Source organism: Carassius carassius, chromosome 12 (assembly GCF_963082965.1).
Source record: "Carassius carassius chromosome 12, fCarCar2.1, whole genome shotgun sequence".
NCBI classification, from domain to species: Eukaryota; Metazoa; Chordata; class Actinopteri; order Cypriniformes; family Cyprinidae; genus Carassius; species Carassius carassius.
In genome coordinates, this window is record NC_081766.1 from 559,201 (window position 1) to 579,200 (window position 20,000).

The 20,000-nt window shown below is 39.7% G+C and overlaps 1 protein-coding gene across 2 annotated transcripts in view; it reads left to right on the plus strand.

The window, feature by feature from the left end:
- The window catches only part of LOC132154394 (voltage-dependent calcium channel beta subunit-associated regulatory protein), a 19,059-nt gene extending 1,114 nt beyond the window's left edge, over positions 1-17,945 (plus strand). For both annotated transcript variants that reach the window (XM_059562924.1, XM_059562923.1), the window contains exons 2-10: positions 2,452-2,514; positions 4,473-4,618; positions 4,829-4,890; positions 11,179-11,344; positions 11,820-11,991; positions 12,978-13,103; positions 13,935-14,142; positions 14,956-15,151; positions 16,354-17,945. In XM_059562924.1, coding sequence (XP_059418907.1) covers positions 2,476-2,514; positions 4,473-4,618; positions 4,829-4,890; positions 11,179-11,344; positions 11,820-11,991; positions 12,978-13,103; positions 13,935-14,142; positions 14,956-15,151; positions 16,354-17,926 — 2,688 coding nt within the window. In that variant the 5' untranslated portion in view covers positions 2,452-2,475 and the 3' untranslated portion in view covers positions 17,927-17,945. The remainder of the gene's footprint in view (positions 1-2,451; positions 2,515-4,472; positions 4,619-4,828; positions 4,891-11,178; positions 11,345-11,819; positions 11,992-12,977; positions 13,104-13,934; positions 14,143-14,955; positions 15,152-16,353) is intronic.
- Positions 17,946-20,000: the final 2,055 nt, after the last annotated feature.

The following is a 20,000-nucleotide window of genomic DNA, read 5'->3' on the forward strand; positions in this document are numbered from 1 at the left end:
CACACTCTCTCTCTCTCTCTCTCTTATATGCTTATATGATCATTTATTCTGCTGAAAGACTTTAATTATTTCAATTAACTGGCTAGTGGTTCATTCTGAGTTTATTAAGGTCCAGCAAATATATAAGTGTGTGTGTGTCTGTGTGTGTGTGTGTGTGTGTATATATATATATGCATGTTGAGATTATGATTAAATGTTTTAAAATATTACATTGGGTTGGAAATCTTACAAATTACAAGTTACCCTATTTAAAATGTGAAACAAAGTGTGACTATTTCAGTTACTTCATCAAAGTAATTTAACTGAATACATTTGATTACATGATTTAAATTATAATTTAGAAAGTAAAGATAATCATGTAAAGCAGGCAGGTTTAACCTTACAGTAGTGCTCAAGACTGACTTCATCACTTGAATTAAGATTAGAATAATTTAATTTTAAAGCACAGCCACCAAAAAAATCAGACTTTAGCAGCTCTTTTTACTTTGAGATCGCTCTGAGCTTAAATACAGATTTAAAAACATAAGAAATAGTTTATTAGCAGGGATCCTGTTTTTTTTAATCAAATCTTTGCGATGTAAGGAAACACATCTAACAATGCCTGAAAAAACAAACAAACAAACAAACAAACAAACAAACAAAAACAATTAATCTAAAACAAAAAAGCATATACATGAACCCAAAAAGGAAATAAAACGGTTATGGAATAAGCATGTGTCGTATTCTTTATCTTAAACTCCTGAAACATTGATGTCTCATATTTTAGAGCAGTCAATGCAATTTATGAAAGAAATCAATTAAATCTGTGTGTGGGTGTGTGAAGAATTCAGATGTGACCCGCTTTGTAATCATTAACATTTTCATATGTAACTATAATTTAATTAAATGTTTTTTCTTCCATTAATTAAAGTAGTTAAATTAAGTAATTCCATTACATGTAACTAGTTACTCCCCGACACTGTAAATATATATTTAAAGGTTATATAAGATTTCCTCCATGAATAGCTCACTCTGTGTGTAGCTGCAGTGCTTGTAGACTCTGCTGTCCTACTTTCTGCAGTTATCAGCACCACAGCATCCTCCATCAATCCCATGATGCCCCAGTGACATCAGCGGGCATCTCTGACTCTCTCTCTCTCTCTCTCTCTCTCTCTCTCTGTGTATGTGTGTGTGTGCGTGTGTGTGTGCTCAGTTTCCCAGCATCACTCATGCACAGGAAGCACAGAGTCGCTGGTTAATGGTCAGTGTGTGTGCGGTCAGAGAGTTAAACAGCTGTAATGAATGCTGAATCAAGCACAGCAGGACTGTTTATGGCTTCTAGTTCACTGGACGTGTGTGTGTGTGTGTGTGTGTGTGTGTGTGTGTGCATCATCGGTCCTACCGGAGTGTGTCTCGGTCCAGTGCGTCTCGGCCCGTTTCTCTGCAGGACACGCGTCACATGACCATCTGTGTCATACAAGTGTAATCAAACATAACATTCATTAACATTTGCATGACCTGCATCAACTCAACAGTGTGTGTCAGTAATAACAGAGATCTTAATCTGTACTTGAAATAAAAAATTATAATAGATAAAATATTTGTTATTTCTGCAAGCTGCCAAGGCAACATCTCATTTTCATTGAATTTAAGTAATAAATTCAGACATTATTAAATAAAAATGAGAGCACATATTTTAATACAAGTTTATATAACATTCACAGGGGATCTGTCTCTAATAGTCAAGAGCTGTAGAGGTCATCTCTAGGTGCTGATCCACCATCAGACCTGGATCCAGGTTCAAGAGATGGATCTTTAATCTACATGTAAATTGACAGATTGTGTCTGCCTCCTGAACAACACATATGTTGTTGGTTTAGATGATTTAACAAGTTTATACAATTCTTCCTCTCCTATAGTAGAGAATGAGTGGAACTGTTCCTCAGGGGGTCTATAGTGCACTGTCTGATGTGATACTGTAGCTGACGGCTGAATGGTTGCAATTTTATCTCTAATAGTATCGATTTTAGAAGTAAAGTAGTTCATAAAGTCATTACTGCTGTGGTGTTGGGAAATGTCAACACTTGTTGAGGCTTTATTTTTTGTTAATTTAGCCACTGTATTGCATAAATACCTGGGGTTATGTTTGTTTTCTTCTAAAAGAGAAGAAAAGTAATCGGATCTAGCAGTTTTTAATGCTTTTCTGTAGGATAGGTTACTTTCCTTCCGAGCAATACGAAATACCTCAGATTTGCTGAGGAATTGAGATAAATCAGAAGGATTACTTGCAAAGCAGTCTTTTGTGGTGGAAGTGATGGTTCTACCATATTTGTAAAGATGTGTTCTGATCCAGATGGACGGTCGTTCTGCAGTGATTGTGCTCATGTTGCGGAGTCAGCGCTCCGGGGTCCTGATGATGGACGAGCGTCTGTCCATCTGAATGCCTGTCATTTTCTCTTGTGTTTCTCGCAGGCGTCTCACACAAGCTTTTGGACCATGAGTGATGAGTCTCCATTACAGACGCGCCTCACCACTGTGAGTACAACCAACACACACACACAATTTTTTTTTCGGGTGTATATTTTGTCACTTTAATTAAAGCAAAAACTAAACTAAAATATAAAAGAAGCAGCATTTATAATATGATTCTGTTCCAGCAGCTGAATTATGCATTATGTTTGTCTGGTGTCTTTTATGCAGCTGGCAGGTGAGAAAATGTTGCTGTACTTGAACTGCAAAACATTTTTTTTTCTCCCAAAATAACCAAATTGATGATTGGAAATATATCTTCACTTTCCTTCATATAAATGAATGGGAAACTTTGGTAAAGGAGCTGCTGTTTTTGTAGTTTTCATGCAGAACATCAGCGTGAGAAACTGCAGACGAAGTGTTTTTCTGTCTTCTGGCATTTCTCTGCTGAAAGTCTGTGCTGTTTGGAGACGCACTGAAGCTTAGTGAGAGGAAATCTGTTTCCAAATTAATTTTCTGCAGACGATAAAAACATGAACAGCTTGTGTTAATGGGTGTGTTCACAATCACGTCACCCGAGGATTCAGTGTGTCTGGTACATGACATCCACCATCAGCTAAACCTGTGACAGACATAGAAATCAATCAAATAAATCTTTAAAAATCATTTGTAGATCTAACTATGATGCTCTGAAATATCCAATATATATATTATATATTACAGGCATAAGTCAGTCGTGTTTCACCTGCTGTAGGTGAGGAAGCTCCTCAGGTGAGGGAGAGGCCACAGGGAGACGGTTGCCATGGAGACACAGACGGACAGATTCACCTGAATGAGGGAAACCCCTCACAGGATTCAGTTTGTGTCTCAGTGTTGCACACTAATTAGTTTACATGGAGCACAGATGGAAAATCTCCATAAGCACATGCACTAAATGTTTGTCTGCTTCTCTCTCTCTCACACACACACACACACACACACGAGGAGCTGCAGTAAATGCGTCGTGGCTCAAGGCTTTATTCCATCTCTAATTTTAGTGCTCATGTCCTCGTTTCTCATTCAGAGAAGCAGAAACTGAACTGAAGATCCTTCAGAGTTTTGATTATGTTGAAACTCGTTCTTACAGTCAGTACTAATTAATCAATCGTCTCTCTGAATTAATTGTATTATATCCAGCACTGCTTCGAGACTCGAGTGACTGCAGTATGTACGTACGCATCAATAATGCCTCTGATATTTGATAAGGATCTTACAGTAAATCAGTGCAGTCTCTTTGTTTAAACAGTCATCTATTTTTAATGATTTATTATAAAACTTAACATTTTTACAAATTGTCTGTAAAGCTTTTCGAATTACCACGGTGTATGAAATGTTGCATATAAATAAATAAACGTACCTAGTAAACACAAGATTAAGGGATCATTCAGCCAGAAATGATCAATCTGTCATCATTCAAACCTGTGTAACTTTATTGCTTCTGTGGAACACAAACCAAACAGCACTAGACTCCACTGAGTTTTATTATATGGACAAAAAAACAGTGTGATATTTCTCAGTCCAACAACAGAAGTAAATAATGTTAAGTCACACGTTCGGGTGAAACTATTCCTTTAATCTATTCACAGCATTATTTGCATAATTATGGTTGATTTATAATAAATAGTAAAACAACACTGTTAATGTTGCAAAGTTAATCAGTTATGAAACCAGTTCAATTCAATGTGTTCTGTATTTTTATGTTTACTGTTTTTAATGTAAACCTCAATAATTGTCTGTGGTTATTATGGACACACTGTGGTGTTTACATTCATGCATCTGGCAGCGATTTGCACTGAATTCAAGTCAGTCATTACTGTCCCTGTGGAATCAAACCTATGACCTTTGTGTTGCGAGCGCTGTGGTCCACTGTTTGAGCTACAGGAAGGCTGGAGATGGAGTTGATAGTCTGTTGTGGTTCATCCTGATGTCCCTGAGGACATGCACAGTATTTTGAAACCGAGATCTCTGTTTGAAATGCATTGCAGGACATGCCACTGGCGTCTGGCTCTCAGGAGAACTACATCACGCTGCTGGTGCTTCTGTGTGTGTTCGCCGCCGGGACGCTGGTCCTCCTGTCCATCCTGCTGGTCTTCTGTCATCGCTGCTGTCGAGGAGAGCGACGCTACTCCAGGTGAAGAACATTCACGCCTCCAAACCTCCAGCAACAGTGTTCATTCCATCACTCTCACCCTCAGAAATGACTCAAAACACTGGAGTAGACAAACCTGTTCATCACCACATATAGTGTGTGTGTGTGTGTGTGTGTGTGTGTGAGTTTACAAGTTAAACAAATCAACAGGTCTCATCATCTTGGTGTGATTTGTGTTTGTTTGGTGTTCAGAGCCAGCGATGACCTGGAGAAAACCAACACCACATACATAGAGGAGAGTCAGCCGACGCAAGGTGAACGTGAGAACAGAGTCATTCACAAACACAGCAGTACAGTCAGGCCAAGCCTTCAACTAAAAGACTACTTAAGTCCGTTTGATTACGAGATTTAAATGTTGATCAGTTTTATTGATTAAGATATTTTTAAACATCAGTCGGTTTTGTTCGATTTACATTTATCATTTCATTCGATTGCGAGATTTCTAAATGTTGATCGTTTCGTTCGAGTGAGAGATTTCTTAATGTTGACTGTTTCGTTCGATTGAGAGATTTCTTAATGTTGACCGTTTCGATCGATTGCGAGATTTCTAAATGTTGATCGTTTCGTTCTAGTGAGAGATTTCTAAATGTTGATCGTTTCGTTCTAGTGAGAGATTTCTAAATGTTGATCGTTTCGTTCTAGTGAGAGATTTCTAAATGTTGATCGTTTTGTTCGATTGCGAGATTTCTAAATGTTGATCGTTTCGTTCGATTGCGAGCTTTCTGAAATGTTGACCGTTTCGTTCGATTGCAAGATTTCGAAATGTTGACCGTTTCGTTCGATTGCGAGATTTCTAAATGTTGACCGTGTCGTTCGATTGCGAGATTTCTAAATGTTGACCGTGTCGTTCGATTGCGAGATTTCTAAATGTTGACCGTTTCGTTCGATTGCGAGATTTCTAAATGTTGACCGTTTCGTTCGATTGCGAGATTTCTAAATGTTGACCGTTTCGTTCTAGTGAGAGATTTCTAAATGTTGATCGTTTTGTTCGATTGCGAGATTTCTAAATGTTGATCGTTTCGTTCGATTGCGAGCTTTCTGAAATGTTGACCGTTTCGTTCGATTGCAAGATTTCGAAATGTTGACCGTTTCGTTCGATTGCGAGATTTCTAAATGTTGACCGTTTCGTTCGATTGCGAGATTTCTAAATGTTGATCGTTTCGTTCGATTGCGAGATTTCTAAATGTTGATCGTTTCGTTCGATTGCGAGATTTCTAAATGTTGACCGTTTCGTTCGATTGCGAGATTTCTAAATGTTGATCGTTCCGTTCGATTGCGAGATTTCTAAATGTTGATTGTTTCATTAGATTGTGAAATTTCTCAATGTTGAGCGTTTCGTTCGATTGTGAAATTTCTCAATGTTGATCTTTTCATTCGATTGTGAGATTTCTAAATGTTGATCGTTTTGTTCTATTGCGAGATTTCTAAATGTTGATCATTTCGTTCTAGTGAAAGATTTCTAAATGTTGATAGTTTTGTTCGATTGCGAGATTTCTAAATGTTGATTGTTTCGTTCGATTGCGAGATTTCTAAATGTTGATCGTTTCGTTCTAGTGAGAGATTTCTAAATGTTGATCGGTTTCATTCATTTGCGAGATTTCTAAACAGGGGCTTCGGACTGGGGGTAAAACCAGTACTGATTACCAGGGCCCCAAAGGAAGAGAGGGCCCTTGAAAAGTCTGGAATATATATTTTCAAGGGGGGGGGGGGGCATTAGGATTGCCTATGCATAGGGCCCAGGATCTTGTGCAGCGCCATTTCTAAATGTTGATCGTTTCGTTCTTTTGAGAGATTTCTAAATGTTGATAGTTTCGTTCTCAAATGTTGATCGTTTCGTTCGATTGCGAGATTTCTAAATGTTGATAGTTTTTGCTTGATTGCTAGATTTCTAAATGTTGATTGTTTCGTTCTCAAATGTTGATCGTTTCGTTCGTTTGCAAGATTTCTAAAATTTGATCGTTTTGTTTGAGTGAGAGATTTCTAAATGTTGATCGTTTCGTTCTAGTAAGAGATTTCTAAATGTTGCTAGTTTTGTTCGATTGCGAGATTTCTAAATGTTGATAGTTTCGTTCGTTTGCAAGATTTCTAAATTTTGATCATTTTGTTTGAGTGAGAGATTTCTAAATGTTGATCGTTTCGTTCTAGTAAGAGATTTCTAAATGTTGCTAGTTTTGTTCGATTGCGAGATTTCTAAATGTTGATCGTTTCATTAGATTGTTAGATTTCTAAATGTTGATAGTTTTGTTCGATTGCGAGATTTCTAAATGTTGATCGGTTTCATTCATTTGCGGGATTTCTAAACAGGGGCGTCGGACTGGGGGTAAAACCAGTACTGATTACCAGGGCCCCAAAGGAAGAGAGGGCCCTTGAAAAGTCTGGAATATATATTTTCAAGGGGGGGGGGGCATTAGGATTGCCTATGCATAAGGCCCAGGATCTTGTGCAGCGCCCGTTTCTAAATGTTGATTGTTTCGTTCTTTTGCGAGATTTCTAAATGTTGATCGTTTTGTTTGAGTGAGAGATTTCTAAATGTTGATCGTTTCGTTCTAGTGAGAGATTTCTAAATGTTGATCGTTTTGTTAGATTGTCAGTTTTCTAAATGTTGATCGTTTCGTTCTAGTGAGAGATTTCTAAATGTTGATCTTTTCATTCGATTGTGAGATTTCTAAATGTTGATCGTTTTGTTAGATTGTGAGTTTTCTAAATGTTGATCGTTTCGTTCTAGTGAGAGTTTTCTAAATGTTGATCGTTTCCTTCTAGTGAGAGATTTCTAAATGTTGATCGTTTCGTTCTAGTGAGAGATTTCTAAATGTTGATCGTTTCGTTTGATTGCGAGATTTCTAAATGTTGATCGTTTCGTTCTAGTGAGAGATTTCTAAATGTTGATCGTTCCGTTCTAGTGAGAGATTTCTAAATGTTGATCGTTTCATTCATTTGAGAGATTTCTAAACAGGGGCGTCGGACTGGGGGTAAAACCAGTACTGATTACCAGGGCCCCAAAGGAAGAGAGGGCCCTTGAAAAGTCTGGAATATATATTTTCAGGGGGGGGGGGGCATTAGGATTGCCTATGCATAGGGCCCAGGATCTTGTGCAGCGCCATTTCTAAATGTTGATCGTTTCGTTCTTTTGAGAGATTTCTAAATGTTGATAGTTTTCGCTCGATTGCTAGATTTCTAAATGTTGATAGTTTCGTTCTCAAATGTTGATCGTTTCGTTCGATTGCGAGATTTCTAAATGTTGATAGTTTTTGCTTGATTGCTAGATTTCTAAATGTTGATTGTTTCGTTCTCAAATGTTGATCGTTTCGTTCGTTTGCAAGATTTCTAAATTTTGATCGTTTTGTTTGAGTGAGAGATTTCTAAATGTTGATCGTTTCGTTCTAGTAAGAGATTTCTAAATGTTGCTAGTTTTGTTCGATTGCGAGATTTCTAAATGTTGATAGTTTCGTTCGTTTGCAAGATTTCTAAATTTTGATCGTTTTGTTTGAGTGAGAGATTTCTAAATGTTGATCGTTTCGTTCTAGTAAGAGATTTCTAAATGTTGCTAGTTTTGTTCGATTGCGAGATTTCTAAATGTTGATCGTTTCATTAGATTGTTAGATTTCTAAATGTTGATAGTTTTGTTCGATTGCGAGATTTCTAAATGTTGATCGGTTTCATTCATTTGCGGGATTTCTAAACAGGGGCGTCGGACTGGGGGTAAAACCAGTACTGATTACCAGGGCCCCAAAGGAAGAGAGGGCCCTTGAAAAGTCTGGAATATATATTTTCAAGGGGGGGGGGGGGGCATTAGGATTGCCTATGCATAAGGCCCAGGATCTTGTGCAGCGCCCGTTTCTAAATGTTGATCGTTTCGTTCTTTTGCGAGATTTCTAAATGTTGATCGTTTTGTTTGAGTGAGAGATTTCTAAATGTTGATCGTTTTGTTAGATTGTGAGTTTTCTAAATGTTGATCGTTTCGTTCTAGTGAGAGATTTCTAAATGTTGATCTTTTCATTCGATTGTGAGATTTCTAAATGTTGATTGTTTCGTTCTAGTGAGAGATTTCTAAATGTTGATCGGTTTCATTCATTTGCGGGATTTCTAAACAGGGGCTTCGGACTGGGGGTAAAACCAGTACTGATTACCAGGGCCCCAAAGGAAGAGAGGGCCCTTGAAAAGTCTGGAATATATATTTTCAAGGGGGGGGGGGGGGCATTAGGATTGCCTATGCATAAGGCCCAGGATCTTGTGCAGCGCCCGTTTCTAAATGTTGATCGTTTCGTTCTTTTGCGAGATTTCTAAATGTTGATCGTTTTGTTTGAGTGAGAGATTTCTAAATGTTGATCGTTTTGTTAGATTGTGAGTTTTCTAAATGTTGATCGTTTCGTTCTAGTGAGAGATTTCTAAATGTTGATCTTTTCATTCGATTGTGAGATTTCTAAATGTTGATCGTTTCGTTCTAGTGAGAGATTTCTAAATGTTGATCGTTTTGTTAGATTGTCAGTTTTCTAAATGTTGATCGTTTCGTTCTAGTGAGAGATTTCTAAATGTTGATCTTTTCATTCGATTGTGAGATTTCTAAATGTTGATCGTTTTGTTCGATTGCGAGATTTCTAAATGTTGATTGTTTCGTTCTAGTGAGAGTTTTCTAAATGTTGATCGTTTCCTTCTAGTGAGAGATTTCTAAATGTTGATCGTTTTGTTAGATTGTCAGTTTTCCTAAATGTTGATCGTTTCGTTCTAGTGAGAGATTTCTAAATGTTGATCGTTTCGTTTGATTGCGAGATTTCTAAATGTTGATCGTTTCGTTCTAGTGAGAGATTTCTAAATGTTGATCTTTTCATTCGATTGTGAGATTTCTAAATGTTGATCGTTTTGTTCGATTGCGAGATTTCTAAATGTTGATTGTTTCGTTCTAGTGAGAGTTTTCTAAATGTTGATCGTTTCCTTCTAGTGAGAGATTTCTAAATGTTGATCGTTTTGTTAGATTGTCAGTTTTCTAAATGTTGATCGTTTCGTTCTAGTGAGAGATTTCTAAATGTTGATCGTTTCGTTTGATTGCGAGATTTCTAAATGTTGATCGTTTCGTTCTAGTGAGAGATTTCTAAATGTTGATCGTTTCATTCATTTGAGAGATTTCTAAACAGGGGCGTCGGACTGGGGGTAAAACCAGTACTGATTACCAGGGCCCCAAAGGAAGAGAGGGCCCTTGAAAAGTCTGGAATATATATTTTCAGGGGGGGGGGGCATTAGGATTGCCTATGCATAGGGCCCAGGATCTTGTGCAGCGCCATTTGTAAATGTTGATTGTTTCGTTCTTTTGCGACATTTCTAAATGTTGATAGTTTCGTTCTCAAATGTTGATCGTTTCGTTCGATTGAGAGATTTCTAAATGTTGATCGTTTCGTTCATTTGCAAGATTTCTAAATGTTGATCGTTTTGTTAGATAGCGAGATTTCTAAATGTTGATCGTTTCATGTGAGTGAGAGATTTCTAAATGTTGAGTTTCGTTTGATTGCTAGATTTCTAAATGTTGATCATTTTGTGCGAGTGAGAGATTTCTAAATGTTGACCGTTTCGTTTGATTGCGAGATTTCTAAATGATAATCGTTTTGTTCTAGTGAGAGATTTCTAAATGTTGATCGTTTCGTTTGATTGCGAGATTTCTAAATGTTGATCGTTTCGTTCTAGTGAGAGATTTCTAAATGTTGATCGTTCCGTTCTAGTGAGAGATTTCTAAATGTTGATCGTTTCATTCATTTGAGAGATTTCTAAACAGGGGCGTCGGACTGGGGGTAAAACCAGTACTGATTACCAGGGCCCCAAAGGAAGAGAGGGCCCTTGAAAAGTCTGGAATATATATTTTCAGGGGGGGGGGGGGCATTAGGATTGCCTATGCATAGGGCCCAGGATCTTGTGCAGCGCCATTTCTAAATGTTGATAGTTTCGTTCTCAAATGTTGATCGTTTTGTTCGATTGAGAGATTTCTAAATGTTGATCGTTTCGTTCGTTTGCAAGATTTCTAAATGTTGATCGTTTTGTTAGATAGCGAGATTTCTAAATGTTGATCGTTTCGTTCGATTGAGAGATTTCTAAATGTTGATCGTTTCGTTCGTTTGCAAGATTTCTAAATGTTGATCGTTTTGTTAGATAGCGAGATTTCTAAATGTTGATCGTTTCGTTCGATTGAGAGATTTCTAAATGTTGATCGTTTCGTTCGTTTGCAAGATTTCTAAATGTTGATCGTTTTGTTAGATAGCGAGATTTCTAAATGTTGATCGTTTCGTTCGATTGAGAGATTTCTAAATGTTGATCGTTTCATGTGAGTGAGAGATTTCTAAATGTTGAGTTTCGTTTGATTGCTAGATTTCTAAATGTTGATCATTTTGTGCGAGTGAGAGATTTCTAAATGTTGATCGTTTCATGTGAGTGAGAGATTTCTAAATGTTGACCGTTTCGTTTGATTGCGAGATTTCTAAATGATAATCGTTTTGTTCGATTGAGAGATTCATACTTATAAAGAGAAACAAATGTCACTGATGTTTCTCTGTTTTCCTCAGATGTCACTATCAGACTCGAGAGCGGCGATTCGCTGTCCTCTTCCAGCTGTCATGGCGATACGGATGTGGATCACTTCCTGTCTGCGTCGGTCACCGGAAGACGGGTCTCTTTCAATGAGGCCGCAATCTACGAGCAGAGCGCCAAAGACCAGGAGACAGGTCGAAGGTCAGACTCACACACACACACACACACACACACACACACACACACACAGGTCAAGGGTCAAGAGCCTCCACACCCTTTATTAAGAGATATAATTTAGGTGTTTTGTTTGATTCACTGAATTAAACATTGGTTATTCGTTTTTTTTTCTATTACAAGATTTAGTTTTAATTGTCAGTCAGTTTTGGTCGTTTAACAAATTTAAAATGACAATTGGTAATTTTTTCGATTAAAACATTTAAATGTTGGTTGAATTAGTTAAATTAAGAGATAAAATTTTTGGATTTTTTTGTTTTTGATTAATAGAGTTAAATATTGGTTGGTTATGTTACTGTCCACTTCCATCTGTCTGTCAGAGATTCATGTGAAGTTCATGTTTTAGTTTACAACCACAAGGAACAGAAAGAAAATGAAATAACTGAATATTGAGAAGACTTTGACTTGGTCTGGATCATGATAGGCTGTAACGGTCTCTTAGGTACACGCTGACGGAGGGAGACTTCCATCACCTGAAGAAAGCTCGTCTGACGCACATGCACATGCAGCCGCCGGCGCTGAAGATCCTCACCATCCTGGAGTGTGATTCACCGGAGAACAGCGTGACGCTCAACGAACAGCCCTTACAACACCCATCCTTCTCAATATTTCAGGTAACATGCGTCATGCTGCTTTAATATCTCTCCAACATACCTCACACATGAAGAGCATCAGCAGTGTGTTTATTTCTGTCGTATGCACTGCAGAAAACAAAGAATGCACTAGTGAGCCATCTATCCACACATCTTACAATACAGGCTTTTGTGAAGCAACAAAATATCGGAGTGAACTTCTTACATTATACAAACAACTAAACTAACTCATACTAGGCTTAATGATCCGCAGACACACAAAAACTTTCTGTTCAGTCACTTTTCAGCAGATTACAGCAGCACTTTTGGGTTCCATGTAGATGAATTATCATTTGGGTGTAAATGCGACTCTCTTTCTCATGTAAATTACATGAAGTTCATCATAACTCTTACTGACTCACTCCTGATTCATTTTCTGCGAAGAGCTGCAGTTCAGTTATGCAACACGTTATGTTGTCAGTGTGTCTGACTCACAGCTTTTGAAACCGCTTTCTATTGACAATAAAAAATAATAACATTATAAATAATTATAATAATTAATCAACCTGTTAGAACATGTCAACCAATCAAAATGAAGAATTCAAATTTAATTTTTTTTTAGAACTTCAACAACAATGAGAAATGTTGCATTGGCAGCTAATAATAATTAAATTATTTCAAGTCATGAACATGTTTTTTTTTTAATGGTTATTGTTATTAATAACCCTGTGCTGGACTGAAGAAGGAATCTTGTAAGCTGCTAAGTTAAGGCTGTCATACTCTTAATGAGCATAATTATTGAGTAAAATAAAGTATTTTCAATTAGGCTGAACGTTTTGATATTCCACAGATTTTTCAGTGATTTGTCACAATGCATTTTGGGATTCAGTACTCCATAAAGGATGAATGCGATACTGCATACAAAGGGGCCCAGAAAGCAGAATCATTATATTGGCTACAGTCTGGAGTGTATGATGTCTTTAGATGCACCCTGTGTATTCAGCTCTCTATGTTGTGTGTGTTTTCAGCCTGTGGAGTGTCCTATGTCGGAGACTGAAGGATTGTGGAGCGCTCAAAGCCCCAGCAGTGCTCTGCCTGGAAACACACTGAACACCAGCACTGAACACACGGCCAAACCAGCTCGATCACACACCGTGAGTCACGCAGAGCACAATGAAATGCATTAGTCAATAAACACAGGGGAGTATATGGGCAGAATAAATCAAAAGTCCCACACAAAGGCCCGGTTTCACAGACAGGGCTAAGGTAAGCCAGGATGAGGCCATAGTTCAACTAGGACATTTAAGAAATTTTAATTAACATGCCTTAAAAAACATTACTGATGTTCATATTTAAACCAAACAAAGGCACTGATATATCTTAAGATAAACAGCTTAGACTCAAACTTTAGTCTGGGACTAAGCTTAAGCATTGTTTGTGAAACCAGGGAGATGTCACTTTTGATAGTCTTTAGTATTATTTTTATACTATTAATAAAATTGTGTATTATATTTTATATGTATATTTTTAGTTTTCACTTTCCATTTTAGTTTTAAGTATTTTAAAAAATATTAGTCTTTAGGTTAAATTTTTTATAGGTTTTATTTATATGTTATTTTTATTTTGAACTATTTAGTGCATAATCTTATTTCATTAATTGTTTTAGATATTTTATATTTTTTTATAAGCTTTATTTAAATTTTGCATGAACGAATTAAAAGACATTAGGGTGTTTTGCATTGTGACACTGACAATAAATTATTTGCATAAATTGTACAGTACAGTTGTGCATATCAGTGTTTGTTTGTTGAATTTAATTTAAATTATGCACTGCATCTGGACAGAATGATTTCATCACCATGTTACAGAGTTCGGTGCTTTAAATATGTTTGACTTTGGGTGTTAATATGAGCCGGATGTTTGTCTGAGATTGACCGGCATTACCTGTGACCTGCTGGACACTTTCACAGTCTCTTCCTCTCCAGATCGAGGTGATGAACAGGAGCCTGCTGATGGACAGAGATTCCACTTCCTGTGCGGCCAGCGGTGCTGCAGGTCCAGCTCAGGGCACCATGTTCCACTTCCTGTCTAAGCTCCGACGCCACACCAGCCTGGAGGGAGCGGGTCCATTCTTCAGTGTCAAGAAATGGAGACAGGACACCATCCAGAGAGCAGCGAGTCTCGACATGAGAGGTGAGGATGACCTGAAACACACAACAACTTCCATATGTGAAGTTCAGATCAAGTCATTCTGCAGTTCAGTTTGATTAAACTCTCGTCTTGGACTGTAGAGGTTGTTTTGTCTCCTGAAAGATGCTTCATAGTTCAGTGAACAGTAATGATTCTTCACGATATGAGCTGCAGTATTATTCAGCAATCACACTCTGTAAAACAATCCAAAGCCAGACATTCTGCAGTCTCCTTAAACAATGTTTTACACACGGAGATCTTATTCAGTCCTGACTGAGCCTGGAGAAGAGGAATCAATAACAGATCAATACGGCTAGAGTAGCTCAGTCTAGTTACAGTCATGTGACTGGAGTGAGATCTGATTGGTTCAGAGATTTCAAGTAAGAGCGCAGGACAAAAGCTGCTTCCTGATAAGTCAATTATAAAATAAACGCATTATACCTCACCCGATGTGAAAGGTCAGTCAGTACGGCATGCTCATTTCCTGCTAATGAGCTACAGATTGCATTACATGCGCTCATTATTGAGGATGAGGGGAGCCATGGCGCCTCCTTTTCAAGCTTCTTTGCTTCTCTGTAGCTCCAAAACCTGCTGAGCTGCTGAAGTGCACAACACACTGTGAGATCTCAGAATTGAAAAGATCAGATTCCATGCGGTTTGTGGTGTTCACACAGTCATGGAAGAAAACAGATCTGAGTCACATGTGAGCAATACAATCAGATTTGGGCCACCTTTGCCTGCAGTGTGAACATACCCTCAGTCACTTCAAAGGTTGCACTTCCTGGTCATTCCCATTTTTTTCTTTCATTCCCTTAGCTTCTCCGCGGAGACGTGCGTTTCAGAGGCAGCGGGCGGCTAGCGAGACTCTGGATCAGGGAGAAGAAACCTTACATGCTGGAGTCAGCGACTTCTTGTGGCAAAAACCCACTGCGCAGCCACAGAAGGAGCCACCAAGACGCCTCTCGGCCGGTGCTTTGGATGTCACCGGAGGAGCTCCTCCTGCCCTCAGCAGGTACAGCCACTTCACCTCAGGATCTCCTGTCAAAATATCCTAGAAATTAGACCGGGGTGCCCAGTAGAAAAAAGGAGACATGCAATATGTTCAGTGTTTGGTGAACCACTGCTATAAAGTTTTGTTCCCACCTGCCCAAAAGTTTCTAGTGATCCTTGATTAGCTTGTTCAGGCGTTTAATTAGTATTAGAGCCAAACTCTGCAGGTTTGTGGACCTTCAGGAGTAGGATTAGACACCCTTGAATTAGGGGCGTCCTATCCTGCTCTCGGAGGGCACATGTCCTATAGCAGGGGTGCCAAATCCTTTTCCTGGAGATATACCTTCCTGCAAAGCTTCATTGCAACCCTGACCAAACACAAATTAACCAGATGAATTACTGGGATTTTCAGGAGCACTGTATAGCTGCAGGTAGGAACAGGATTAAGGAACCCCTGACCTCGAGTTTCTCTCAAACCTGACCAATCACACCCACCTGAAAGATTGTTCTGATCTGGAAGACCATGATTGGCTGGTTTAGGTGTGTTTTAATTAGGATTGGAGACAAACATTTAAGGATAGTGGACCTCCAGGAGCAGGTTTGGACACTCCAGACCTATGAAACAGTGCTCTCAAACACTCCCCACTAATGCACATTTTGGATATCGCCTTTATCGGTCTCTCCCAACTGCAGTCTTCCAAGCTCTACTAATGAGCTGGGTTTGTTGAAATCATGTGTGACCGATGAAGGATGTGCAGTAGTGGTGGGTCCCCAGGACAGGTTTGAGAAGAACAGCTAAAGTTTAGCTCCAACCTGCCCATGCACGCTTTTCTGAACATTTCTTGTACTACTGAAAAACTTTGATTAAATGCTTCAGGTGTGCTTAATTATGGTTGAAGCTAACCTGTGCTGGACAGTGGCCCTCCAGGAGCAAGATTGAACATCTCTGAATTAGAGGATCATTATGCACCTAAATGTTCAGTTTCAGGAACGCTGCCCACTTCTAAAACAAGTACAAGTACTGAACAGAGTAATCTTGGGCAAATGCTCAATGCTCAAAATCAATGCTCGTTGACAAATTTTAGATTCTGTAAAATTATTTTTATCATTTTTTTTTTAAGTACAATCTAGAATTTTTGCAGAATGAAACTTAATTTTCCTGCCCTTACCCTATTAGTAATATAGAACATTTTACTGTAACATAACAGCTTTGTTTACCTTTAGGTTAGAGGTAGAAGCTGTAATGGAGCTCAGAGTCCACTCAGATGCAGTGAAAGACAAGACTCCAACATTGCCCCCAACCCATGGACCTCTGGATGTGGAGGATGGTGAAGAGGATGGACAGGAGATGATGGCAGAAGCGTCAGGAGGCGGTGCTGAAGAGTTCGGACCAGTGACTCGTCAGGAGAGTCTAGAGCAGCCCAGCCTGTACCGCGACATCTGGAGCCTGAGAGCATCACTGGAGCAGTACGCCTCCTCCGACCTGAGCAGCAACGACAGGGACTCCACTCGAAGCGATGCCGACAGCGTTTGCTCAGCAGGACCACTGAGAGCGGGCGTCCCTGGCTATCAGTCGCAAGACATCGATGATGATATAGACGGGGACGGCGAGCTTCCATATGATGATGTGGTCAGGGAAGCTGGGCAGAGGAGAAATGGACAGGACAGCGTAGACTCTGAGAGAGGCAGCGACGGAGAGACAAACAACCGGAAACTTCTGCAGATGGACAGCGGATACGCCTCAATCGAGGCTCCTTGCAAGGCTCCAGAGGAATTCAGATTGCACGGGAGTAGCTCTGGAAAGACCGCATCAGAACGTCGCCGCTTTTTCACCAATTCTGGACGCAAAGGCACGGTTTGTGAGAGTTTTGAGGCACGGGTGTTTAAGGAAGAGCTGGAAGACGAGGCATCTGAGAGCAGCGCAAGTTTGGAGGCAGACACTCCCGCTACAGTTCCCCACCAAGAACCCATAACCAAACCCAGGCCACGCTTCCAACGCAGAGACTACAGCATCGATGAGAAGACTGAGGCGCTGTTTAATGAATTCCTACGCCATGACCCCCAGTTTGACCAGCAGGGCTCGCCCTCCTTGCGTCACCGGCACCGCTCCCGAATCCATCTCAGGAAGCAGTGGCAGCGCAGTAAACAGTACAGCGACCCCGGTGCCACTCGATTATCCCCATCTCTAGAGCGACAGCGCTGCTATCCACTACGCCGAGGCGACAGCGCCAACTATCCCTTAGACACACGCTACCACAGTACCTTGCCTCGCATCGCTAGTGCCGCGGACGAGGAGGTCAGCGAGGGAGCAGCGAGTACAGAATCGCCCGAGCCAGAAAAAAACGGTCCAGAGCTGGAGGGTGCTGATCCGCTCTCAGAAACAGGCAATTCTGGTCCAGACCTGGAGGAAAACGCAAACAACAGCAGCAACAACACAAGCCGACATCTCTTTTCATCGCAAACAAAGGACAACAGTGCCAGGCGTTGTGGAAGACAAGAGGACTTGGGAACAAATGCTCATCCCGCAGATTCACATAAACATTCACAGATGGACCGTGGTGGACCAATGGCTACATTTAGTTCTCATTTGCATTCACATACAAACACACTCATCCAGGATCCCACTAATCCGGATCAGGACTCCAACTACATGCGTCATGCTCTCACTGACATCAGTCCATCAGACAAACTGGCGTCCACACTGGACGATCGGCTCTACTCTGACCTGAGGACTCAAAGAGGGAGTAAAGAGCATGTTGTGACCGTAAGCCGCACCTCACCAGATCTAGAAGAATAAAGGGCCGTTCACACTAAGAACAATATACTATAACCATGAAGCTGTATCAATCACTCTGACTCTAAGAGAACTGATGAGTGAAAAAAACACCATCAGCCAATCTCACTTAAACATGAGCATTTAATATCCTCAAAAGGCATAAAGAGAACGTTTTTGTCCATTGGTGTGGACACTAATATAGTTAACGTTATAGTTATAGGCTCTTGTAAGTTTGGATCGTGTTTGAAAAGGTACAGCACCACCAATTAGAAAATCGACTGATGTCAAGTCTGTTTTTTGGCTGTCATTAACTCCTTTTCAATCGTCAGGGTGCTGGTGCCGGGCATCTAATGTCCTCATCATGTCAAGAACAAGAACTCGATCTAGAAACAGTGATGCAAATCTAGATGACGGCCATTATGATTAACAAACACCCCGCTTCCACGTACGTCAGATTGCACTCCAGCACTAGACACTTTCTATTTGCAATCCAAAATGGAGAATGCATTACTATGATTTTGAAAGACTTGGCCATGATTATTTGTGGGCAGCTTGTGCTCGTCATTCAGTTTTCAGTGAGTTCTGTAGATCCTGAATCCTGGCACCAGCACCGTTCCTGTGGAAGAAGACCAAACATCACATTTAGAGAATGACAATAACTATACTTCTGTAGAACATGAAACAGAATGAATACAAGCATGCGGTCTAACGGGCACATTAGCAATAAACACACACAAGTAAAGGGTGAGGTGTGTTGTCTATCAGTGAAATACAGAGTCAAGCATAAGCCCTGGTACACTGACATCGGCAAACAGTCATTACACACTTCACCAGAGTAAATGTAAGAGTTTAAACTGTGTGACCACATCCAACTTCATCTGATCTTGAAAAGGGACTAAACATAGAAAGACAGATCTGCAGCCAAACTAACCTTCACTATGAAACAAACCGCAGCTGTTTGCTGCTTTGAGTCACATTTCAGCCAAGACTCGATTAGAATCAACACTGAACATCTGTAATTAAAAAGTTCTAGAATACTTTCTGTGACAGTGAAAGTCAACCTTAATTGAGATCTTATATATATATATATATATCCCACAATGCACTGCTCCTCACCTCATCATCGTACTATAGCAATGCAACCTTGACAAGGGTCTCAGTTATTTCAGAACATCCTGAGTCCTTGTCATTAAGTCACTGATGGTAAGAAGATCACCGCTCAATATCTCAGTTTTCATATAACTATTAGGATCATAAATGTGTCTTGAAAGCATTTATTCAGTCCAGATCATGTTTAGCATTGGAGAACGCGGGTAAGTGTAGGTGAATGTATACATCTAGATCCCTCTAAACTGTCATTTTTAAATTATAATTCCTTTGCAATAAAGGTACTTTTGTTGGGTTTATGCAGAAAACACATTTATTTCTTGTTTGGAAACCCAAATTCTCACGGTGCACTATTATTTTAACCTCCAAAACCAAACTGATAGAAGCATGTTGGCTAGTTTAAAGCAACATGAGCTCTGATGGATGTGAAGCTGTCAGCTAGATATCACATAAAATTAAATATTACATAACACATTAAACAAAACCCGGAGCTGAAGGGGACTTTCTGTGGAACTGAACTGGGCTTGTTGCCATGGAAACAGGCGTGTAAGCGGTCATAGGTCACACGCCAGAGACGAAGCAGCACCGTTCTGCTGATTCTGGACAATCTCGTCTTTTCCTCTCAATGCATTCATAGATTGTTCTGAATGACTGGTTTGAATCAGCAGCAGAAGAGAGGAAGCAACCATCGGGTTTCCTGCAGCTCCAAAAACACTGAAGAGCTTCCAAACATCCATCTACATAACCCATGACCCCATGATTAGATTTCACAAATAATAATGAAAAACTATTTTTTTTAAACATTTCTATTACTATCATGATTGACCACAAAATATTTGACAGTTTGCTCAAAAATAATTTTTTATTACTGCAATACACCGTGATGATGTTGCACTGCCTTAACAATATAACGCTCTTTTCCCAGTGACGACTTTAATAATGCAAATGACAAAACAAACCCAAAGATGTCCGTATGCATTGCAGTAAT